The following is a 25,858-nucleotide window of genomic DNA, read 5'->3' on the forward strand; positions in this document are numbered from 1 at the left end:
TTCCCTTGATCTGGACACTAGACTTCTGTTGATGCAGCCTAGAATAGAATTAGCTTTTTTTGCTGCTGCATCACCCTGTTGACTTATGTTAAGTTTGTGGTCCACTAAGCCAGGCGTCCCCCATCCTATATATATCTTGGGCTCAGTTCTCCAATCTGTGAAGGTCATTTTGAATTCTGCAGCATTAGCCACCCCCACCCCACCCCCGGTTTGGTGTCATCTGCAAATTTTATGAGCATCCCCTCAATTCCTTCATCCAAGTTGTTTATGAAGATGTTGAACAACAACGGGCCCAAGACAGAACCCTGCGGCACCCCGCTTGTCACTTTTCCCCAGAATGACGAGGGACCATTAATGAGTACACTTTGGGTTCAGTCAGTCAATAAATTCCATTAAATAAAATATTCCTACCCTCTTGCAGTATGCCTTGGGATATCACCACCTGAATTCACTTCAAAGTACAATGTTGACGGGCATAGAGGTAATATGGAGGTTGAAGTAAGTTTGAGTTGGTTAACCCAGCAAAATCAGCTGTTTTTATTCTACCTCTTTCATCCTGAGTTAAATGATCGTGTAAGTAATAGCAGAGTTGTGATTGATGGTGAGTCCGCCTCCCAGTTCAATAATGAAACCCAGCAAATAACTCAAGATGGTGAAATGAGTGTTCCAGCCAAACACCGGTGATTTCCTTGTTTGCCAGGTCCTATTTTCTAGCAAAGAATAGATGTGACAGTAAAACTGTTCTTAGAGTGTATCAGTGCTGTTGTGGTGACAAGGTTAACTATTTTTCCCTGGAAACAATTCCTTTCATGTGTCAGGCAAGAAAGCAAAAGTAGAACTCATCTCTCTGAAATCTACTTTTCAATGTGCATTTAATTGTTTGTATGGAGAAATACTTAAACATGCAATCCCTGCCTCCTCACCTGCAAATGAACCAATGTAGTTCAGGGACAGTTTTACAACATGCTGATCTGCATATGTCTACATTGCCCCACAATTGTGCAAGGAAACCAAGAGCAGTGAGCAAACAGTGATTTAATGGGGAAGTTTATATCCAAGTGCGGTCCATGCAGTCGGTCAGGCTTTAATCCTTTGCGTTGCTTTTAACCCTTGCTGCCTCTATGCCCTCCTTGCTCTGAAGGCTGTAGAGCAGCCAGCTTGCCAGCTGCTGAGCTTCAGGTAGGTGCCCCTCCTGCCAGAGTTGGGTTTCCCATCTCGTCCTGCCTTTTAGTCTTGGGCTGGGTCAGATCTAGACGTTTGCCCATTGTAGCACGATGCTTTGTGGCTGCAGTTCATTTCTGATAACAAGTTTTTAAAAACAGAGCACTGTGTACATTGATGGCCCTGTGTCAGTAATAAAAATGGAAACCTCCTCCCCCAACCCTTGCTCCCTCCGCTCTTCCAAACGACCTGCATGCCAGCTGAGGGCTGTGTTTTACAACTGTAGGAGGGATGCCTTCTTCCCCAGTGTTTGCATGCTGCCAGAGTAATGCATCTGCGATAAACCACTCACACCTTGCTTCCCCCTTGTTTCCCCCCTCCCTCTCTGTCTCTTTGTCTCCTCTAACATTTCCAGTTCTGCCCAAAGCAAGCATTGAAGTGGAGTCTTATTCAGCTCACCCTGGTGACCTCCTCCAGTTGCGCTGCCGGCTACGGGATGATGTGCAGAGCATCAACTGGGTACGAGATGGGGTCCAGCTCTCGGAGAACAACCGGACGCGCATCACAGGGGAGGAGGTGGAGGTTAGGGACGCCGTGCCAGAGGACTCAGGGCTTTATGCCTGCATGACCAACAGCCCCTCTGGAAGCGAGACCACCTACTTCTCCGTGAACGTCTCAGGTTTGTAGCAGGCAACCGCAGGGATGAGGGGCAGCAAACTAGTGTAGGCATTGCTCAGGCCCTCCAAATGTTTCAGCACCCATCATCCCTGACCATTGGCCATGCAGGCTGGGGCCTACGGGAGTTGGAATCCAATAAAACCTGGAGGGCCACAGGTTCCCCACCTCCGCACAGCAGATAGTATCCAGTCTGGCTGCAAGGAAACCCCATTCTGGATTCTTGGTCTTCAGCAAGTCTCACTGCTTCTCAGCTTAATCTGCCTCTTGCAGGGTTGTTTGGGGTGTTGCTCAATTCTTCACATGCGAAGTGCTTGAGTGCAAGTCACCTGCTCTGACTCAAGTCCTTCCTTGGATCTGATGTATGAGGGAACTGTATGAGGAGTAGTTCCAAGGCGCATCTTTGATGGCATCTTTGCAGGCTCTTTTCCTTGCTGGTAGACCAGCAGGTGAAGACCAGGCCTTCCCCTCCTCTGATGGAGCTCAGACCTCCATCACCTTGTAGTTCCTGGAGAGGCGGCTTCCTCTTGCTCCTTTCTTGGCTGCTGGTCCCAGAGTGGTTGCAGGAGGCTTCCTTAGGTGCTATTATAGTCCAGGCCTCCATGGAAATTTTCCAACTGGATTGACTGTCCACCAACAAAGCCAAGAACAGGGATGGAGTTGTTGTCCATTCAAAAGACAGCACAGCTATTAAGAGCAGGGCAAAAGTGTGCTCGCTCATGTCAAAGGAATTACTTACACCTAATAGATTCCCAGGATAGTCACAGTACAGTGAGCACACATCTAAGGCAGGAAGTGCTAATTGTGCTTCCAGGAGAGCGTTTCAGATTTTGTTCAGTTGTTCTTGAAGGTGCCACAGAGACTGGCAAACCCAGTTTGACCAGAAGCTATGGTGGAGCGGAAAGCATTGGACATGATGTGGTCATCATGGCTCTACAGTGCCAACTGTATAAAACTCCATTTCTTGAGAATCTTGGTTTTTCTTTTATTTAGGCTCAAGTTTATAGTCCTTATGGCTACAAAGTGGGCAAATCCTGCCAAAAGCTCAGACAGCGGGGAGGGGTAATTGAATACGAATTCCATTGGTTGTGAGTAAAGTTTCAGCTGACTGCCTTGTTCTGTTCTTCTTCCCACAAATAATTCCTTGTGGAATGAGGGATTACACAGATTTGCTTGAGATGTGTAGTGTGCCAGGATACCACATTTCACAATACAACTGTGGGTTGTATTCAACTAAGTCTGGCTCTGAGTAGACCTATTGAAGAGACTATGACAAGTTTAACTCTGATAGGACTAACACTGAGTCCCACTCTGGCTGCAGATTGAAGGGTGGGGAAATCTCTTTGCTGACTCTCATGGCCATTGCAAGGTTCTATCTAGACAGGCAATTTATCAAAAGATAAAACTGTTCTTGGGCCACCCTGCTTCAAATTTCTGATAGCGGACTGGGGATGAGGAGAACCTTTCATTTCAGAACACCTTCCCATTTTTTAAAACAGATAGCAAAGGAGAACTCTAGACATCTCATGACAAGCTATGGATTTTCCCCTCCCTCCCCCCGTAAGTACCATATTTTTTGCCCTATAGGACGCACTTTTCCCCCTCTAAAAATGAAGGGGAAATGTGTGTGCATCCTATGGGGCGAATGCAGGCTTTCGCTGAAGCCTGGAGAGCGAGAGGGGTCGGTGCGCACTGACCCCTCTCGCTCTCCAGGCTTCAGGAAGCTATCCGCAAGCCTTGGGAGCCCACGGGAGTTCCCGCCAGGCTCCCTAGGCTTACGGATAGCAGCCTGCATCCCGAAGCCTGGGGCGCGCTGAGCAGCGAGCCCCGGGCTTTAGGCAGATATCCGCAAGCCTGGAGAGCCCAGCAGGAGTTCCTGCCGGGCTCCCTAGGCTTGTGGATAGCAGCCTGTTCTGGGGGCTGGGGTCGGGGGAAGCTCGGGCTTCCCCAGCCCCGCGCCTGGGGGGGAAATAATTTATTTTTCTTTATTCCCCCCCCCCCAAAAAAAACCATGTGCGCCGTATAGGGCGAAAAATGCGGTAAATAAATCCAGAAGCATGTGATCTTCTGTCTCCAATCTGAGATGGTATGACCCAGACTAATTCTTTCCTGTGCTGAGCTGTTTATCTCAAGCTGATAGGGTTGCTGATCAATACAGAGTGACAGACGAGATACTCCTGAAAGGATATTGATTGACCAACCCAACCACAAGATCCACAGACTTTGACTGGCTTTGGGAGCCGGCCAAAATGTCTGCTTGAGACTGGGTAGGGTGGAAGGCCAGGAGGCCAACAGTAGGGGGAGCCCATGACAGGCAGAGCCAACTCTTTCCAGTTGTGTCCCCCGTCCCCACTCCTCACCTGCCAGCCACTGGCATCCCTACCACAAGGAGCCTGTCAGAGTTCCTAAAAGCGGAAAGAAGGGCTTATCCAAACATAACTTTCATCCGCTCCTTCCAGGCATAGCTTGTACTTTTAAGCTCCGTGTGAGAGCTTTTCCCACGAAAACCCTCTCTCTAGTACTCCATTGGAGCATACAGTAATCCACGGGAAATCCGAATGGACGTTTGCTCTGATTGAACTAAAAAGCTGTGCCTGGAAAGAGATGGGCAAAAGGTAAGTAAGTGTGGATGAAGTCAAAGCCCCCAATACCAGCAAGTTTGCCTGCAGGGGGTCATCTCAGAATGAAGAATGAAAAAAAGGGGCAAGCTGGGAAGTACATTGGGGGCCCCAGTCCCACTCATGTATTCCTCAGTGGTGTCCTGGGGTTTTCTTTCTCCTCCCAAGTCCCACTTACTTTCATACCAAGCAGCCCAACAGATCCAGGTGCTCAGGACAGATTTCCCTATTAAAATTTCTGTCCTGCCATCTTGGTGCAAAAGCACCATTCAGGGCAGCATAGAACATTTAACCATGGGAATTCTACCTAAACAACATTTCACCAAGGAGTCAGGGGTCAGCAGTTAAAACCAAAACATAAAAACATTAGCCGTCATATTCAGAAAAGGCCTTCTGGAATAAAACTGTATTCAACAAGCAGAGCAAAATAGGGAGGGAGCCACGCACACTTCACAGTCTGGGTGCAGCCACTGCAAAGGATATCTCTCTCTCTCTCTCTTTCTACTCAAATGTTCTTTCACCCTAGATGAGATGCAGGGAAGAGTGGCCCATGATCTTAGGGAGGGGCAAGAGGTACCGAAGGCATGCAGGACTTTAAAAGTGATACCAAAACTTTGAATTGGGTCTGGAAGCAAATAGGTAATGAGTGCAGTTGTATGATTGGTGTAACTAACACAATCCCAAAGGCAAGTGCCCACCATTATCCTTGTTAAGGAAGGTAAATGTGTGGGGCTCAGAGTCAGCTTCCCTTCTCCTGCATCATTGCAGGCTAGCATCCTGCCCACTCAAAAATGATTCCAGCCACTTCCTTTTCTAGATGCTCTTCCATCTGCTGAAGACGATGACGATGACGACGATTCTTCCTCGGAGGAGAAGGAGGCAGATAACTCCAGACCAAATCGTACGTGTGACATTAATCAGTTAATGTAACTTGTCAGTTACGAACACAGCCAGGATTTTTATTTTTCAAATTCTCTTGCTAGCAGTGATGCTTTTCCAGCTGGAATCTGTCCATTGGGAGTATTCTATGAAGCCTGTGATGCCTTTCTTTTTTTGCCCTTGAAGTGTCCTAAACCTACTTAGCAATGCTTCCACCTCCTGTGGGGGATCAGTTAGCAGGAAGTACTCATTCTCCCTTGGTGGTGGGGAGTGTGGCTCTTGCAACCCCTTCCAGCCTCTGGGCCACCCTCTCATGCCCAAGGGCCAGCAGGTTCCTAGTGCCTACCGGTAGGCTAGGTAGGAAACAGGCACCCAGAGTGCTGGCAAAGACCTCGTCTTCTCCCTCAGCAGTAAATTGTCCCTCCTGAGAGTAGAGCAACAGAAGTGGGACAGGATTAATTCCACAGTGGCACCTGATTTTGGGGACCAGGAAAGCTGGGCAAGTGTCCCATTTTCAACATCTAGAAGTTGCTTCCCTTGAGCAGCTGTCCTGAGGGTGCAGGGAGCCAGAACCCAGCGGCCAGCAGGGCTCCTAATTCAATTGTGCTACTTTCTAGTTACAAGACGTGTTCTTCCTGGTGCCATGAGCTTTTCCCCCTTCACGATGTGCTAAATATTTATAAGCCCCAACTTACTCGCATATCTGTCTCTCTGTCTGTTTTTTTGGGGTGGGGGTGGTCTCCTGTAGAAGCCATTCCGCCTTACTGGACGTACCCTGAGAAGATGGAGAAGAAGCTTCATGCTGTTCCCGCTGCCAAGACCGTGAAGTTTAGGTGCCCCTCAAGTGGGACACCCACCCCTTCGCTGCATTGGCTGAAGAATGGCAGGGAATTCAAGCCTGACCATCGTATAGGTGGATATAAGGTAGGATCCCTGCTTGTCTGGAGATCAGAGGCAGATCTGAGAATATAGAAAGGGGCAATTCCTGCTCCTGTGCAGAGACTTTAAACTCTGTTGTGCTGTTTGCTATTCTGGTCTGTTTTTTCTTCATTGTCTACCCTTCTGAATTTGCCATGCTTGTGTTCAAAATATGGTATTTCTTTGAAGTGTCCACCAAAGATGCTTTTGTTGCTGAAAAGACAAACTGTTTTTGTTAAGTTGAAATGGGTTGCCTCTTCAGCATGTGGTGGAAACTTAAAAAGAGACAAACTTTTTTTCAGTATTTGCATTTGTTACTCTCATTATAACCTCAGAGCCCATCTGATAATATATCCGAGCCTACTAATGGCTCCCTGGACCACCATTTAAGCTCTAGTTTTCTCTTATTGTTTACTGTAATATTAGGGCGCTAATAACCATTGAGATCATAATTCTATGCTTTTGAGTGGATTTTTTAGAGTCTTTCCAGGGAGAGCAGACCACCGATGGGCACCCCTTGTTTTCGGGGCGCATCTCAGATGCCACGAGTCCAGTAGGCCCAGAGTTACCGGGCCACCAAGAGACAATATCGTTCCACATCACAAGGTTAGCCACCTATCCCGCAGTACTGGGAATGACATGGCTATCCCGACACGATTCTGTGATCTCATGGGGGCAGAGATCCATAACTTTCGCGCCGGCCTGTTGCCACCTACACTGTCTAGGGGCTAGAGTACCAGATTCAGTGGAGATCTTAGGCCCCTCACGGGGGAAGAAGGACAGTTGCCCCCACCATACAAGGCTTACAGAGATGTGTTTTGTGAGAAGGAAGCGGACAGACTACACCCCCCCCAGGCCTTACGACTGCAAAATCGACTTGTTGCTGGGGGCTCAGCTACCCAACAGCCGGCTGTACTCCATGTCAGAGGGGGAGTTGGCAGCATTAAATGAATTTCTGGAGAAGAATTTGTCATGCGGCTTCATCCGTCCATCCAAAGCCCCAGAGGGTGCCCCTGTGCTCTTCGTGAAGTAATGTAACACCTCAGAGTTGAGGCCTTGCAATGACTACAGGCTTCTGAACAAGGTACCAGTACCCAATCGCTATCCCCTGCCATGCATCGGGGACCTGCTGGAGAGGTTGAGATTGGCAAAGATCTTCACTAAGCTCGACTTGAGGGGGGCTTACTACTTGATATGGGTGACAGCGAGAGATGAGTAGAAGACCACCTTTTGTGCAAGATACAGCAGTTTTGAGTACTTAGTCATGCCATTTGGATTACAATCGGGAACTGCGATGTTCCAGGCGTTCATCAATCATGTGTTGGGTCTGGTGGACTCTACAGTGTTGTATTATCTAGATGATCTTTTGATTTACTCAGACACCCCTGAAGAGCCTGTAAAACATGTGAAAGAGGTGCTGCAGTGGCTCAGATAAAATTGGTTGTATGCCAAGTTAGAAAAGTGTCAGTTCCATGTGACAGAGGTAGAGTTCTTGGGCTACCACATCACCCCCGACGAAGTACACATGGATCCCGCCAAGGTGCAGGCAGTGGTGATGTGGCAGGAACCCAGAACCAAGAAAGACTTGCAACAATTCCTGGGGTTTGTGAACTACTACCGTAAGTTCATACCAAGATAATCAGGGCTGACGGCTCCTCTCATGGACTGCTTAAGAGGTAAGAGACCCTGCCAGTGGACGAAAGAGGCACAGAGGGCGTTTGAGAACCTCAAGGCCATGTTTGCCTCAGAAGAGTACCTAGTGCATCCCGACCCACACTGACATATGGTAGTAGAGACTGACGCATCTGACAGGGCATTGGGGGCAGTGCTACTGCAAGAGGATGAGAATGGGGCCATGAGACTGTGTCCCTTCCACTTGCGCAAGCTGATGCCATCAGAGCAGAACTACACCATATGAGAGAGGGAATTGCTTGCTACCTGGCACGCTCTGGAAACGTGGCGACATTTCCTAGAGGGGGCGCAACATCAGGTTATAGTGCACACCAACCACCGGAATCTTGAACACTGGGAGATGGCTGGACACCTTAACCAGAGGCAGATCAGGTGGGCACAGTTCTTCACCAGATTCAACTTTAGAGTGCAGTATGTGTCGGTTCCTCAGAACCAAAGAGCAGACCCTCTTTCCCGGAAGCCAGAATATCAGGGAGAGGAGGCTGCCCCGGTGCAGAGGCACATTCTCAAGCTGGAACAGATACAGTTAGCAGCGGTTTCAATAGCCAAGGTGCCCGACTTCCTGAAGCACCCTGCCGAGGATGAGTTTGCAAGGAGGAATATGGAGGCAATACAGAGGAGAGACACAGCGGTGGAAGGTTTTGCTGAAAGAGGGGGATTGCTGTATAAGTGAAAAGCCCTGTATGTCCCAGAGGGCAAGCTACATGCCAAGGTCTTGAGACAGTGTCACAACTCCATGGCGGGGCATTTTGGACAGTACAAAACCTTGTTCCAAGTGACAAGACAGTTTTGGTGGCTTAAGGTAAAGGAAGAAACAAAGGGTTGTGTAAAGGCGTGTGAGACTTGTCAGTGGGTCAAGAAGCCCCGCAAAGCGCTTGCAGGACTACTCCAACCGCTCCCTGCACCTCAAGGACCATGAGAGGCAATAGCTATGGACTTTATCACTGACCTACCTGAGTCGCATAAGCAGACAGTGATATGGGTGGTGGTGGAGCTGTTCTCTAAAATGGCGCATTTTGTGCCCTATAAGAAGTTACCCTCGGCACAGAAGACTGCACATCTCTTCTTGGAACATGTGTTTAAGCTGCATGGGCTGCCCTTGAAGGTCATCTCAGATAGAGGAGCACGGTTTACCTCCCAGTTTTGAAGGGAACTAATGTAGCTGCTGAAGGTGGAAGTTTGCCTCACGTCCGCTAGACACCCACAGACAAATGGAGAGTCAGAAAGGACGAATGCAACCTTGCAACCGTACCTGTGATGTTACATGAGTTATCAATGGAACGATTGGGTCAACAAGTTGGCCCTAGTGGAGTTTGCATACAACAGCACAGTACACCCGTCTACCCAACAAACTCCCTTTTTTGCCTGCCTGGGACAACACCCACGGGCCTTACCAGTGCAGGATGGTGGCATGTCATTGTCAGACACAGATCATTTTGCAGAAGAGCTGGCAGCTATGTACAGCTTACTACAAGAGCAGTTGGAGCAATCTAAGGACACATATAAGGGAGACAGATAAGGTGTTGTTGTCTGCAAAAGACTTGCCTAACAAGGGGAGGTGCCGGAAATTGGACCTTCAGAGGGTGGGACCATTTGAAGTAGTGGAGCAAATTAACCCAGTGTCATTCAGGCTTCAGTTACCAGTCTCCATGAAGATACACCCTGTATTTCATAGGTCCTTGTTGTCTCCTGTGATTCCTGCACACCCATACCAAGCACCTAAGGAGGCGCCCCCACCACCAATAATGATAGAAGGTGAACGAGAATACAAAGTGTTGCAGGTACTGGACTCTCGCTGGAGGGGAAGGAGATTGCAGTATTTAGTGTCTTGGAAAAGTTATGGGAATGAAGAAAATTCTTGGGAGGATTCTGGAAACGTGCACACCGCTAGGTTACAGGCAGAATTTCACTGCTGGTACCCCAACAAACCCAAACCAAGAGGGAGGAGGAGGAGGGGGTGGAAGAAGAAGAGAGCGAGACAGAGTGGGGCTCGAAACAGAGGGAAACTCTCAAGAGGAAAGGGAAGTGGAAGAGAATGAGGAGGACTGATGGGAAGGCCTAGACAGCGACCCTCGGAGGAAGGAGGAACAAGAGGAGAAGGAGGAGGAGAATCTTAAGGGAGGGATGGTGTCGTGAACACATCTGCCCCAAGTAGAGAAACAACAAGAGTTAGGAAGCAGCCAGACATCTGGGAGCAGTCCCCCTCCCCCTCCCTCTGACACAGAATTAAATGTAGATAAGGTGTTAGCAGAGAGTGGGAGGGCGAGAAGTCAGCTCGCTCAAGAAGCACAGGCAGCTTCAGAAAGCAGGAGGGGTAGCGTTTCCTCAGCGGAAGAGGAGGCAATTAATCCCCTGAGCTCAAAGAGTAGACGTATGGGAAAGGTATTAGACAGGAAACAAACCCAGAAACGTAAGGGTCATAGGTTCAGGATATTCTGCAGAACCAGGAAGCACTGCTCAGAAGGGTCAACTGACTCGTAAGGCACGGACGCTCAGTTAGACGTCCGAGACTAATTGTATTACAATAAATCTTCAAGCTAATTACAACTTGCATGCTGTGTTATCAAGACAGCAGCCTGGGTTCCTGACAGAGAGTCCACAACCTTCCGAGAGAGTTCATTCCACTGTTGAACAGCTCATGCTGTCAGAAAAGTTCTTCCTGATGTTGAGCCTGACTCTCCTTTCTTGCAACTTGAAACCATTGGCTTGGGTCCTGGCCTCTGGAGCAGGAGAAAACAAGCTTGCTCCATCTTCCATGGGACAGCTCTTGAGACCTTTGAAGATGGTCACCACACGTCTCCCAAGCCTCCTCCCATCCATGCCAAACACATCCTTCCCCCAGCTGCTTCCCACAAGGCACAGTCTCCAGACATGCAACCATCCTGACTGCCCTCCTCCACACAAGTTCCAGTGCACCAGCAGCCTTCATTTACCTTAATTTAGTGGAAAATAGCAGACGGTGTTACAATGGCACTAATTGTTCTCTAAAGCAGGAGGAGGCACTGCAGTTCCTAGGGCCACAGGATGGCAGGCTTTTGGGGGGGGGGCTCCCAAATGCAGTCAGTTGCCTACGGATATGATCTGACTCCGTTCTCCCACTAGCCCCACCTGGCATGACCCAATGGTCATGGATGATGGGAGCTATAGTCCCATAACATTGGAGGGAATGACGTTGGCTACCCATGGGTTAGAGTGTTGGGCTTGGGAGACCTGGGTTCAAATAAGAAAACTCACTGGGTGGCCTTGGGCCATTCACTGTCTCTTAACAGGGTTCTTGTGAGGATCAAATGGAGAAAGGGCAAACCATATATTGTCTCCTTGAGCTCCTTACAGGATATAATATAACAGGATATTAGCATACTAGTAGTGATGACGGTATATTGGCATTATATAAAATACAAAGCGGGAGTGTCCTCGGGGAGATGCATGCTCCTCCGGGGCCCAGGTGCCTTTCTTAAGCAGCCCCCAGTGAGGGAGGTGCCAACCCACCACCACCAAGCAGACGCCACAGGTGTGGGGTGTCATGGTGCACGTGTAGAGGCAAGACCAGCTGCCTTCAGGTGCCTCACCTGCAGCAAAGTCTGTCTCTACAGCCACAGCAGGTGCTGTAAGTCTCTGACAGTTTGACTTGACTTCTGAAGGCACTCTCTTGCATCGTCTCCCAAGACACATGGAAGCCAACAACAACAACAATTAGCTCACTGACTGAAAAGCAGGTGATTGATCAAGACAAAAAGCTTCGAAATTGGTTGATGGTCCTTTTTCCCCTCCTTCCTGGAGCTTCTTATGCCACATCACAGATTACGTCCCCAAATTACGTGCCTGTTGCAGCTGGGAAAATATCTTCAGCATGTCTTGCAAATAGGGCCTGCCTCCAGCTAGATGTGGTCTCATCATCTCTGAACCTCTCCAAAGCCAGGCGGAGGCGTTTGGCTGGAAGTGCGACAATGCAGAAGTCATTCTGGCGCTTGCTGCCGGGCGCTGCTGCCTCCAGTTAGAACAACTTGTTTCCATCTGGAGTGACTCACAAGCAGAGCGTGGCCTCTGCACCTCCCACTGTTGGCACAGCCAGGGACCCTCAGCTACAAATAAAACTCCTTTAGCAGCAGCCACTGACGCAGACAAGAACCATCCTGTTCTACTTTCCCCCTTTTTAATCTTCACGTCTGGTCAAAGAGCTGTGCCTGAAGAATCAGTAGTGGCTTTAATGAATCAGATGGTCCCTGTCATTTTTCTCCTGGGCTGAACCTGATCAAGCAACAGCTCCCGGGCACTTCCTGAAAGTAATGGCTTTTTTCCAGAAATAGTCATTGCCGCAGCTTCCTTAGTTTTAATCTGCCTGCCCATGTTGCGGCTTTGCCTTTGTTCTCTTTGCTGCCTTTGCCAGCCAATGTTGGTAGCAGCTGAAAGGGGAGTTGTGATGCAGAGACATTGGCTACCTGGCCGTGACTCTGGCTTCATACTCCTAGCACATTCCAGCCTGGAGGACCAAAGACTGGCCAGAAGCGTTTTGAGTTGAACCTTGGATTGGGGACCTTTTTCATCCCAAGGGCCGCATTCCCCTCTGGGCAGCCTTCCGAGGGCCAAATGCCAGTGGTAGGTGGGGCCAGAGGCAAAAGTGGGTGGAGCAAAGGATATACATTTACACTGAGACACAAGGAAGAGGCATTATGCAGTCCAGGGACACATTCCAGCCAGCAAAAGCATGGGGGGGGGAGGCAGGATTAGCATTGCGCTTCCCCCAATGGCAGCCAGATGCACCACACATCCCATAAGCAGGTTGGAGGCCAGGTGCTCTTTTCTGTGGTTTGTCTCTGCTCCCTCAGCAGAGGTAGGCTGCCCAAAAACCCGGAGAAAGACAAGTGTCCATCACTGGATAGTTAGCCAGGTTTGCTGCAGGTTCAGTGGCTGTCTGAAGTGGTGGAGTTCTAAAGTTACAGAAAGCATGAAAACCTATGACTTCCATGCAGTGCTTGGGGGGGAAATACCTAAAAGACAACTTGTAATATAGTGGAACCTCCGCTGTCAAACATAACCCATTCTGGAAGACTGTTCGATTTCCAAAACGTTCGACAACTGAGGCACAATTGCCAGTCAGCAATTACAATGGAGAAACGCACCTCAGAAGCCATTCAACTTCCAAGGCACATTTGAAAATGGAAGCATTGGCTTCCAGGTTTACAGCGTTCGGGTTCTGACTCATTCAGGTTCCGAGATGCTCGGAAACCGAGGTTCCACTGTATATTCAACCTGTGCCATGCAATCCTTTGCATGTTTATTCAGTATTAAGTCTCACTGTGTTTAGTGATTTTGCTGTTGGACAACAACACTGAAAGGTTGAGAGTGGACTTTGTTTTTTTACTGAGCACTTAGGAAAAATACCAACCGTATGCTTTTCCTCACTATCTTTTATGTAAAATTTAAATAGCAAATACACACATACACCATTTAAAAAAGGAAAGCAAATCACTCTGCTTCCCACAGCTCACACCCCCAGTGCTAGAGGCCTAAAATAACTCCTTAGGAGTCAGTCCCCTGTGCACATTAACCTGGGAGTAAGCTCAGCTGAATATCATAGAACATGCAGGCATTGAGCCAGACTTAGATTGGCTGAAGCCTTGCAGTTATGCTGATTTGGATGGAAATGTCTCTTTATAGTACAAAGATGTGTCACTATGGTAAAAGGAACCAATGTTTGATGCCTTCAAGCACCAAATTCCCCTTAGCAGCCCTTTTAGAGTTTCTTAGGTATCTTCACAACAGCCATGTGAGGTAGACTAGAATGAGACTTGCTGACTGGACCACAGGAAGAAGTGGGCAAAAACAAAAGGTTTACTGTTTTAATGTTTGTTTTTAGGATTTTTTTTTCCAGCTTAGCTCATGATGTCTTTACAGTGGTGCCTTGCAAGACGAAAATAATCCGTTCCGCGAGTCTCTCGTCTAGCGGTTTTTTCGTCTTGCGAAGCAACCCTATTAGTGGATTAGCGCTATTAGCGGTTTAGCGACTATTAAAGGCTTAGCGGCTTAGCGGCTAAAAGGCTATTAGCGGCTTAGAAAAAGGGGGGAAAGCGAAAAAAATCGCAAGACTCGCAAGACGTTTTCGTCTTGCGAAGCAAGCCCATAGGGAAATTCGTCTTGCGAAGCGCATCGAAAAACGGAAAACCCTTTCGTCTAGCGGGTTTTTTGTCTTGCGAGGCATTTGTCTTGCGGGGCACCACTGTAATTGTTTTGACCTATTGGTCTGTTTTTAATTTTTTGCTGTTTACTGGCTGTTTCATAAGCCATCTTGTGAGGGTTTGCAAGGCACAGCATAGAAAGTGGGGTTGTCTAAATGTCAAATTCTGTGCCGAATTTTGTGCTTGTGCAAGTGAGTTCACCTGTGGCACACATTATATACACCAGGGATGTCCCAACAGGTCAGTCGTGATCTACTGGTAGATCCCCGTGAGGTTATGGTAGATCACGGTCAATCTCTGGCTCCCTTTCCTTAGCGTCGCTAAAACTGACTCCTGCCATGGCCCCTTGCCCCACCCTCCATTGTTGTATGATCTCTGGAAGAGAAGACAGAGCTTTCTCTTTGCTGCTGTTTTGATCCATAGCGATCTTTTTGTGAGTGACTTTCCTTCTTTGTCCCTTGCCTTTAACCCCCCCAAAAAATCCCAGAACTCTCCCCCAAAAAACGGGGCTTTCCTCCTCCCTAAGAAAGCTCTACAACTTTGAGCTGAACCCCCCCAAAAGGGGGTAGATCGCTGCCAGTTTTTAATTCTGAAAGTAGATTGCAGTCTCTTGAGAGTTGGCCACCCCTGAATACACCACCCTGGCTAGAATTGGGCACAGTGAAATCTTCTTTGTGTGGGAGAGCAGCTGGAGGAATTCCAAGACTGGTTCTTGTACTGGCCAACAAAACTTGTCCCACTTGTCCATCATCCCAGTTTCCAGATGTAGCTAGCTCTGTTGTCAGCCCAGCAGCTGGCAGCAATTAGTCTCTAGCAAGGGGGGGGGACATGACCTCGAACAGCAATTATGTGCAGCCTAGAACATGCAGCACAGGAGCAGGCAAGACCTTTGGCCCTGCTCCTGAGATGAAAAGACCCAAGGGGACAGAGCCATTGCTCCCTCCGCCTCAGCCGTCAATCAGCAGGTAACCTTCCTGATCAGCCTATGTCTGTTTCCCCACAGGTCCGTCATGCCACCTGGAGCATCATCATGGACTCGGTTGTGCCATCAGATAAAGGCAACTACACCTGCATTGTGGAGAACAAGTACGGAACCCTAAACCATACCTACCAGCTTGACGTTGTTGGTAAGGAGATCTGGACAAAGGAAGGGAAATGGGAGGCTGGAAGGAGTGTGGAAACCGAGGGGTTAGTTATAAATTGCTTTCCTAGAGAGTTTATCTCTGTTCAGAAGTCAGAGTGCAGTAACACAGTAATGATGCCACATTGGTCAGAGCCTCAATGGAGACAAATTTGGAGGGTGGGAAAAATATCTCTTTACAAAGAGGCTTTACAAGGAAGCAACATTTGATGCCTGTAATGCAAGCACAAAGTCCTTCTTGCAGCCATTTTATCTCTCCTCTGGAGCTTCACATAAGCCATATGAAGTAGTTTTGGTCAAGTTTTGGTGACTGGCCCAAGGCAGGAAGCGAGCAAAACCATGATGAGTTACATGAGTTTAAAATGTGAAACTGGACGTGTTCAGGGTACTTTTTTCTAATCAAGGTTGGCTTTTGGTTTGCTGTAGAAAATCAGGAGTGGAATATAGTCATCCAAGCCTGCTTTATTTCCGGTGTCTCATCACTTCTTTGCCTGTGCTATGTTACAAATTATGCGGCTACAGATGTTATTTTTAATACATATCAGGTTGCCCGGATGTTCTGATGCTTTTGTTTTTTTACAGCATGGAGAGTTGGAATGGTGGGGTGGAGAGAAACGTTCCTTGTGTGCTTCATCATTGGGGTGGGGGTTGTGTTATCCAGTCTCTCGGTGGACAGCTTTCCCCCCAGGAAAATGCAGCAGCAGGACCAGGGGGGCAGGGTTGAGTTGCCTCCACTTCCTTTGCTCCTTGGTACACGCAAAGATTGTGTAGGCAGGAATTCTCTGCAAGTAGCCGGATGTATGTGGCTCAGTGTCAGGAGGGGATAGGAGACAGTGGTTGGGTGAATTTTGTTTTTTGGCTCTGAATTGTCTCTTTGTTCAGACTGGCTGTCCTGAGGTGTGCACCGAGTGGGCTCAAGCTGCTGGCTGTGCAGCCCAAGCATGAAGCTGTACTTCATTTTTCACTGATGATAATTTTAGAGGCCAGACGGAAACACTCTCTCCTCCTTGCCACCCTCCCCAATTAATCTCCTTATTAGCCTTAATTCCCAACCCAGGCAGGCTGATCTCTGCCGTTCCACTTGTGGAGTTGCTCTAAATGCCACTAAATGAACCATTAAAAATGCAATTTAATTTGATTACACTGAGCAAACTGAAGGGAATAGTCTGCAAGGGGGAACAAAGGGGGTTGTGAATGCTCACTCCCCACACTGGCAGGCCCTTTGTTAATCAGCTATGCCCTCATTAGGTTTGTCTGACCTTTGACCTTTGATGAATAGCTAGCCACCCCCAAACCCAAACCCCAGTTTCGTGACAAGAACTTCACCTGCCCACTTCTCCTTTGCTGCCTTTGACGGATGTTGCTTCATGGTGCTCTCAGGTGCAATTGGGGGCCCATTGGCCAGAAGAGGTGGCCTGGGATGTGTGAACCAGAAACAAGCTTACTTGTTTCATTCATTCATTTGCTGTATCTTTATAGTCATATAACCTAAATTCTCTGGGCTGCTCACAAAAAATGATGGCTTTCAGCTGGGCCATCCAGGGGTAAGCTGCTTGGACTGTCACACTGTTCCTGCGGGGGTGTCTTTAGGGTTGGGCTCTGGGGCCGACGCCCAGGGCTGCGCTCAGCAGAATGAGCTGCCACAGGCAGACGTCCATCTCACTGGGCGGAAGCGGCTCTCCAGGATTTCAGGCAGGATTCTCTCCCAGCCCCAACCTGGAGATGCTGGGAACTAAACCTGGGAACTTCTATTTATTTCTTACCCTTAACCGCCCCACAGAGATTGTTGGTTTAACAATCCCCTCCTCTGCCGCCTGGTTGTTTGCTGCTTATGAATCCCCCCATCGCAGCCTCCTTCCTTCTCTATACCCCAACTCAATTCCAAGTGTCAGAGCTGCCTTTATAGGGTATTGTAAGACAGCCTCCAAAGAAACAATGGGAATCCCCAGAGCATTTGGCAAGCCGTGGGGAGCACTGTGGCGCTTATTCATTCTTTTATTTGCCTGCATCTGACCTGGATTTTTTCTGGGTCAAATGGTGTTAAGAACTGTCAGAACCTTCTGAAGTGCCCTTTCCAAGCTGTAACCTGGGTCAGCTGAGCCCAGACGGCAGAGGGTTCTTCACCGGAAAGGGAGACCATGGTGCCTGTGGACTGCCCAGGGATGCCTCTGTGACCCCCAGCCCCATGCACACCGCCAGGGGGACAAAAGGACAAAAGGTTTTATGAAATTGTGTATACTGTACAGAAAGTTTCCAAAACAAAACACACCCAGTTAAAAATATAAGACCAGATAAGACAGTGTAAGTTCTGATAAGACACACAAAGACAAGGAAGTAGTAATGCCAAAACTGTTCCTAAAACTGGATAAACGGGCTCAGTTCCTGTATAATATGATTATTGAGTCTGAGCTTGGGGCTCTCAACTATGTTAGTGGTTTAAGAATGTGAAACCAAGGGACTTTTAAAGTTCTTCCTAATCTTCTTAGCAGGGGACATAAGGTTGTGATCTAAAGCAGCAGCAACCCTTTCTCCAATATTTGATCTCCCTTCTTTTCCCAAGCTGAACAGCAAAATACTCCCCAATTGTTTAACTCCATCGCCCATATCTTTTTTAAAAAAACAACACATCCTGATCAAATTTGCAGATGACACCAAACTGGGAGGGGTGGCTAACACCCCAGAGGACAGGATCACACTTCAAAACTATGGAAGCCGCCCAGAGTGGCTGGGGAAACCCAGCCAGATGGGCGGGGTACAAATAATATATTATTATTATTATTATTATTATTATTATTATTATTATTAATATTCAAAACGACCTTGACAGATTAGAGAACTGGGCCAAAACAAACAAGATGAATTTTAACAGGGAGAAATGTAAAGTATTGCACTTGGGCAAAAAAAATGAGAGGCACAAATACAAGATGGGGGACACCTGGCTTGAGAGCAGTACATGTGAAAAGGATCTAGGAGTCTTGGTTGACCACAAACTTGACATGAGCCAACAGTGTGACGCGGCAGCTAAAAAAGCCAATGCAATTCTGGGCTGCATCAATAGGAGTATTGATAGAAGCGGACACGGAGCAATGGATCCAAACTACAAGAAAGAAGATTCCACCTAAACATTAGGAAGAACCTCCTGACAGTAAGAGCTGTTCGACAGTGGAATTTGCTGCCAAGGAGTGTGGTGGAGTCTCCTTCTTTGGAGGTCTTTCAGCAGAGGCTTGACAACCATATGTCAGGAGTGCTCTGATGGTGTTTCCTGCTTGGCAGGGGGTTGGACTCGATGGCCCTTGTGGTCTCTTCCAACTCTATGATTCTATGATTATTAATATTATTATTATTGGAATTCTCTGTACAAGGAAAGAAGACCTAGACGGCAATAGGCCACCAAAAATTAGCAAACAAGTACAGCTAAGCAGTGTACAGCGCATATATAGAGAATGTAACAAAATAAATATTAAATAAAAGAATAAGGAGCTTGCATATATTTGTAATTATATCTATCACAAACAAATCATTGCTATGTCAGTACCATCTCACAATGTATTGTTTGTGCGTAGAACTTTTGAAACATAAGTTTGTGTGGCAAGTTTGCTGCAAGTTTGATCTTCTAATTATGAGATTTCATTTACAGTATTTTTAGCTTGTCCGTCTGTTTCTTAATTGTTTATGTTTTACTTGATGTCTGTTTCCTGCGTACAGTTAATGTTATGCTTTGCATTTTGGAAAATGGATTGAATAAGATGGTTAAAGGGGAAAGGTGTGATCTTAGCCCCTTTGGCACAGGCCTCTTAAGTGCAGAGGCTCTGATCCTCTCCAGGGCTGTGGGCTGAGGGCATGGCAAGGTCTGTTTCCTTTCTGGGTCAGAAAACCCTATAAAGCACTGCAGAAAAGATGCTCCTTAAATCCAGGCAAGAACAGCCTTTGGCAGAGAGAGGGCTGGTCCTGTGATGTTTACTTCAGGAAGTGGAATATGGTTTTAGGATATAGGAGGGCCCACTCCTTAGCTAGAGGGATTAGAGGAGGAAGCAGTCCCTTTGTATTTTTAATAAGTGACTGACTAGGATGAAGTGGAAGAAAATCTTGGCTCCAACCTCTTGCAACGTTGAGGGGAAAATAACTTCTTAATCCCTGCTTTGTCACATCACAAGTGAAGATGCGAGGTTCACAGACGGGGGTGGGGGCTTTCAGTTCCAGGCCTGCCAGCCTAATTCTCTTTGTTTCTGGGAAGTTTGGGTCCAACTTCTGATCTGCACCTGACTAGTTGTTCATGCTCACTTGATTGCTTCTCATCTTTCTTGAACCAGGCAGGGCCGAACACTTTTTACAGAGCAGTCCCTGTTTCTCCCACTCCAATGTGAATGGAAGCTATTGCCCCCTCCATGGGAAGGAGCATCCCCGCGGGACCAGGGAGCGAGGCCAGGCTGCCTCACTGCAGACCAACGGGGGTCTGGATTGTCCACCAGGCTATTCAACAGCCTCTTGTGTGAAGCCTCTTGGAGCAGATTCCAGGAGATCTGGAGAGAAGCGCCCTTGGTAGGCGGGTGACTCCCAGCTCCATCTCGCTGCTCCATCTCCGCCCCTCCCCTCAGGTACCAGAGATACTTTTATTAAAAAATACATAAGAAATTAATCACAAACACTGATGTGATAGGACAGAACTTATAAACTCAGTGTTGTTCGAAAATGCATCATTATCCCATGCTATAATATCCCCAAAGCAAGGAGTCAGTAATAATAATAATAATAATAATAATAATAATAATAATAATGTTGTTGTTGTTTAGTTGTTTAGTCGTGTCTGACTCTTCGTGACCCCATGGACCAGAGCACGCCAGGCACTTCTGTCTTCCACTGCCTCCCGCAGTTTGGTCAAACTCATGCTGGTAGCTTCGAGAACACTATCCAACCATCTTGTCCTCTGTCGTCCCTTTCTCCTTGTGCCCTCCATCTTTCCCAACATCAGGGTCTTTTCCGGGGAGTCTTCTCTTCTCATGAGGTGGCCAAAGTATTGGAGCCTCAGCTTCATGATCTGTCCTTCCAGTGAGCACTCAGGGCTGATTTCCTTAAGAATGGATAGGTTTGATCTTCTTGCAGTCCATGGGACTCTCAACAGTCTCCTCCAGCACCATAATTCAGAAGCATCAATTCTTCGGCGATCAGCCTTCTTTATGGTCCAGCTCTCACTTCCATACATCACTACTGGGAAAACCATAGCTTTTACTATATGGACCTTTGTTGGCAAGGTGATGTCTCTACTTTTTAAGATGCTGTCTAGGTTTGTCATTGCTTTCCTCCCAAGAAGCAGGCGTCTCTTAATTTCGTGGCTGCTGTCACCAAGAAAGTAAAATCTCTCACTGCTTCCATTTCTTCCCCTTCTATTTGCCAGGAGGTGATGGGCCCAGTGGCCATGATCTTCGTTTTTTTTGATGCTGAGCTTCAGACCATATTTTGCGCTCTCCTCTTTCACCCTCATTAAAAGGTTCTTTAATTCCTCCTCACTTTCTGCCATCAAGGTTGTGTCATCTGCATACCTGAGGTTGTTGATATTTCTTCCAGCAATCTTAATTCCGGCTAGGGATTCATCCAGCCCAGCCTTTCGCATGATGAATTCTGCATATAAGTTAAATACAGTGGTGCCCCGCAAGACGAATGCCTCGCAAGACGAAAAACTCGCTAGACGAAAGGGTTTTTCGGTTTTGCGTTGCTTCGCTAGACGAATTTCCCTATGGGCTTGCTTCGCAAGACGAAAACGTCTTGCGCTTTTTTTTAAAAGCTGCTTGAAGAGACGCAGTTGCGACGGACCGTGCTTCGCAAGACGAAAAACATCGCAAGACGAAAAGACTCGCAGAACGAACTCTTTTCGTCTTGCGAGGCACCACTGTAAGCAGGGAGACAATATACAGCCTTGTCGTACTCCTTTCCCAATTTTGAACCAATCCGTTGTTCCATATCCAGTTCTAACTGTAGCTTCTTGTCCCACAAAGAGATTTCTCAGGAGACAGGTGAGGTGATCAGGCACTCCCATTTCTTTAAGAACTTGCCATAGTTTGCTGTGGTCGACACAGTCAAAGGCTTTTGCATAGTCAATGAAGCAGAAGTAGATGTCTTTCTGGAACTCTCTAGCTTTCTCCATAATCCAGCGCATGTTTGCAATATGGTCTCTGGTTCCTCTGCCCCTTCGAAATCCAGCTTGCACTTCTGGGAGTTCTCGGTCCACATACTGCTTGAGCCTTCCTTGTAGAACTTTAAGCATAACCTTGCTAGCGTGTGAAATGAGTGTAATTGTGTGGTAGTTGGAGCATTCTTTGGCACTGCCCTTCTTTGGGATTGGGATGTAGACTGATCTTCTCCAATCCTCTGGCCATAATAATAATAATAATAATTTATTATTTATACCCTGCCCATCTGGCTAGGCTTCCCCAGCCACTCTGGGCGGCTTCCAAAAAAAATTAAAATACTGTAATACATCAAACATTAAAAGCTTCCCTAAACAGGGCTGCCTTCAGATGTCTTCTAAAAGTCTGGTAGTTGTTTTTCTCTTTGACATCTGGTGGGAGGGCATTCCACAGGGAGGGCGCCACTACCGAGAAGGCCGTTTGCCTGGTTCCCTGTAACTTGGCTTCTTGCAGTGAGGGAACCACCAGAAGGCCCTCGGTGCTGGACCTCAGTGTCCGGGTAGAATGATGGGGGTGGAGACGCTCCTTCAGATATACTGGACCGAGGCCGTTTCGGGCTTTAAAGGTCAGCACCAACACTTTGAATTGTGCTCAGAAACGTACTGGGAGCCAATGTAGGTCTTTCAACACCGGTGTTATATGGTCTCGGCGGCTGCTCCCAGTCACCAGTCTAGCTGCCACATTCTGGATTAGTTGTAGTTTCCGGGTCACCTTCAAAGGTAGCCCCACATAGAGCGCATTGCAGTAGTCCAAGCGGGAGATAACCAGAGCATGCACCATTCTGGCGAGGCAGTCCGCAGGCAGATAGGGTCTCAGCCTACGTACCAGTATCACCCAGCAAATAAATACATTCACCCCTTGGCTTCCAGTAGAGCTGTGTGACACAGGAAGAAGCTCAGAGGGTCATGGGGCGGGAGAGAGAGAGAGAGAGCTCCAGGATCATGCTGAATGCTTAGGGCACATCCGTGAGGGGTTGCAGGTACATTATCCACAGGCTCAGGTGTCCATTTCAGCAATGTGGTATGAATTCACATATCTAGTACAAGCTGCATAACACACCAGAGGGGTAATTAAAATACGTAAAGAGAATCATAAATGCGCCACGAAAGAGATGCCTTGAGCAAATGTTCCAGTTTATGTGAAAGAGGACTTTTAAAAACCCTTGTTGTTGTAATTGGGTCTGGAGAGAAATGACAGCAGGTAAAACGACAATGCAGTGTAAACATTAGTGTGCTCTTAACGAAATACAGTGGTACCTCGGGTTAAGTACTTAATTCGTTCCGGAGGTCCGTTCTTAACCTGAAGCACCACTTCAGCTAATGGGGCCTCCTGCTGCCGCTGCGCCGCCAGAGCACGATTTCTGTTCTCATTCTGAAGCAAAGTTCTTAACCCGAGGTACTATTTCTGGGTTAGCGGAGTCTGTAAACTGAAGCGTATGTAACCTGAAGCGTATGTAACCCGAGGTACCACTGTATAACGGTATCATGCTCCTACTTTGGTGCTAAAGCAGAAGCACAAGAAAATAAAAGCTGCGTGTAAGACAACCTGTGCTGACAGTGCTCATGCAGAAGGCCTGCACAGGGTATCAAGCTTAAGACCAGTATGGGGTTGAGAAGAGATGTTCAGTGATTTGTGGAGATTGGAGGGACATTTGCAATGCAGCCTAAGTGGCCTGGGCAGATGCACGCCTTCCAGAGCACAATATATATTCTTTCCCTCCAATATGTCAAGATTTGCTACTTTACTGCTCCACTAACACTAAAAAACTTGCCTTAGATGGCAGATGTAAACAGGTTCTTGTTCACAGATACTAGAACACACACCCTCTCTTCAGGTAAAATTGTTAAAAACATGAAATTCAGTATTCCTGTCTGCTTGCCTTTCTTCCCAGCAGATAAGACTGAATATTCCAGCAAGCTATAGTCTCCACTGCCCCCTTTTCCGTTACGGTGGAAGGCCAGATTGCTTACACCAACACACAGTGTTTATCAGTTGCATGCATCAGCCTGTGTTTCTGGCTCTTCCCCTCAGCACCATGGGCAAGTCTGTGCAGAGCGTAAAAAGCTTCCAGAAACAAATACCATGTGCCCACACAATGCTCACTAACAGTAAGTCTGCACTTCAGCATGTTTGGTACATGGAAACATTCAGGCACAAACCGTTGGTGCCATGCTCAAACTTCCTTGTGTGTGCCGCTGCTCTAGAGATGCAGCAGGCCAGAGGCATAGAATCATAGAATCATAGAATCATAGAATCATAGAGTTGGAAGAGACCACAAGGACCATCGAGTCCAACCCCCTGCCAAGCAGGAAACACCATCAGAGCACTCCTGACATATGGTTGTCAAGCCTCTGCTTAAAGACCTCCAAAGTAGGAGACTCCACCACACTCCTTGGCAGCAAATTCCACTGTCGAACAGCTCTTACTGTCAGGAAGTTCTTCCTAATGTTTAGGTGGAATCTTCTTTCTTGTAGTTTGGATCCATTGCTCCGTGTCCGCTTCTCTGGAGCAGCAGAAAACAACCTTTCTCCCTCCTCTATGTGACATCCTTTTATATATTTGAACATGGCTATCATATCACCCCTTAACCTCCTCTTCTCCAGGCTAAACATGCCCAGCTCCCTTAGCCGTTCCTCATAAGGCATCGTTTCCAGGCCTTTGACCATTTTGGTTGCCCTCCTCTGGACACGTTCCAGTTTGTCAGTGTCCTTCTTGAATTGTGGTGCCCAGAACTGGACACAGTACTCCAGGTGTGGTCTGACCAGAGCAGAATACAGTGGCACTATTACTTCCCTTGATCTAGATGCTATACTCCTATTGATGCAGCCCAGAATTGCATTGGCTTTTTTAGCTGCCGCGTCACACTGTTGGCTCATGTCAAGTTTGTGGTCAACCAAGACTCCTAGATCCTTTTCACATGTACTGCTCTCAAGCCAGGTGTCACCCATCTTGTATTTGTGCCTCTCATTTTTTTTGCCCAAGTGCAATACTTTACATTTCTCCCTGTTAAAATTCATCTTGTTTGCTTTTGCCCAGTTCTCTAATCTGTCAAGGTCGTTTTGAAGTGTGATCCTGTCCTCTGGGGTGTTAGCCACCCCTCCCAGTTTGGTGTCATCTGCAAATTTGATCAGGATGCCCTTGAGTCCATCATCCAAGTCGTTGATAAAGATGTTGAATAAGACCGGGCCCAAGACAGAACCCTGTGGCACCCCACTAGTCACTTTTCTCCAGGATGAAGAGGAACCATTGATGAGCACCCTTTGGGTTCGGTCAGTCAGCCAGTTACAAATCCACTGAGTGGTAGCATAGTCAAGACCGCATTTTACCAGCTTCTTTACAAGAATATCATGGGGCACCTTGTCAAATGCCTTGCTGAAATCAAGGTAGGCTACATCCACTGCGTTCCCTTCATCTACCAGGCTTGTAATTCTGTCAAAAAACGAGATCAGGTTAGTCTGACATGACTTATTTTTCAGAAATCCATGCTGACTATTGGTGATCACAGCATTCCTTTCTAGGTGCTCACAGACTGTTTGCTTAATGATCTGTTCCAGAATCTTCCCTGCTATTGATGTCAGACTGACTGGGCGGTAATTATTTGGGTCCTCTCTTTTCCCCTTTTTGAAAATAGGGACAACATTTGCCCTCCTCCAGTCTGCCGGGACTTCGCCTGTTCTCCAGGAATTCTCAAAGATGACTGCCAGTGGTTCTGAGATCACATCTGCCAGTTCTTTTAATACTCTTGGATGCAGTTCATCTGGCCCTGGAGACTTGAATACATCTAATCTAGCCAAATATTCTTGTACTATCTCCTTAGTTATTCTGGGCTGTGTTTCCTTTGCTGAATCATTTGCTCCAAATTCTTCAGGTCGGGCATTGTTTTCTTTATCGGAGAAGACTGAGGCAAAGAAGGCATTGAGGAGTTCAGCCCTTTCTGTGTCCCCTGTTTGCATTTCACCATCTTCTCCTCTGAGTGACCCCACTGTTTCTTTGTTCTTCCTTTTGCTACGAACATACCCATAAAAGCCTTTTTTGTTGCTTTTAACCTCTCTAGCAAGCCTGAGTTCATTCTGTGCTTTAGCTTTTCTGACTTTGTGTCTACACGTGCTGGCTATTTGTTTGAATTCCTCTTTGGTGGTTTCCCCCCTTTTCCATTTTTTGTACACATCCTTTTTTAATCTTAATTCAGTTAAAAGTTCTTTAGATAGCCACCCTGGTTTCTTTAGGCACCTTCCATGTTTTCGTCTCATTGGTATTGCCTGACGTTGTGCTTTTACTATCTCCCTCTTAACAAACTCCCAGCCATCATGAACTCCCTTTCCTTTTAGTATTGCTGTCCATGGGATCTCACCCAGCACTTCCCTAAGTTTTATGAAGTCGGCTTTCTTAAAGTCAAGAAATTGAGTCCTAGTATGC

General features: G+C 47.4%; 1 protein-coding gene across 14 annotated transcripts in view; it reads left to right on the forward strand.

The window, feature by feature from the left end:
* The window catches only part of FGFR1 (fibroblast growth factor receptor 1), a 117,752-nt gene that overhangs the window by 57,506 nt on the left and 34,388 nt on the right, over positions 1–25,858 (forward strand). For 6 of the 14 annotated variants that reach the window (XM_083480437.1, XM_083480441.1, XM_083480440.1 and 3 more), the window contains exons 3-6: positions 1,577–1,840; positions 5,272–5,355; positions 6,082–6,257; positions 15,123–15,246. In XM_083480437.1, coding sequence (XP_083336563.1) covers positions 1,577–1,840; positions 5,272–5,355; positions 6,082–6,257; positions 15,123–15,246 — 648 coding nt within the window. The remainder of the gene's footprint in view (positions 1–1,576; positions 1,841–5,271; positions 5,356–6,081; positions 6,258–15,122; positions 15,247–25,858) is intronic. The other 8 variants (XM_083480435.1, XM_083480436.1, XM_083480433.1 and 5 more) reach the window with 2 other exon arrangements.

Source organism: Podarcis liolepis, assembly GCF_965112155.1.
Source record: "Podarcis liolepis genome assembly, chromosome: 16".
In the NCBI taxonomy this organism is placed as follows: domain Eukaryota; kingdom Metazoa; phylum Chordata; class Lepidosauria; order Squamata; family Lacertidae; genus Podarcis; species Podarcis liolepis.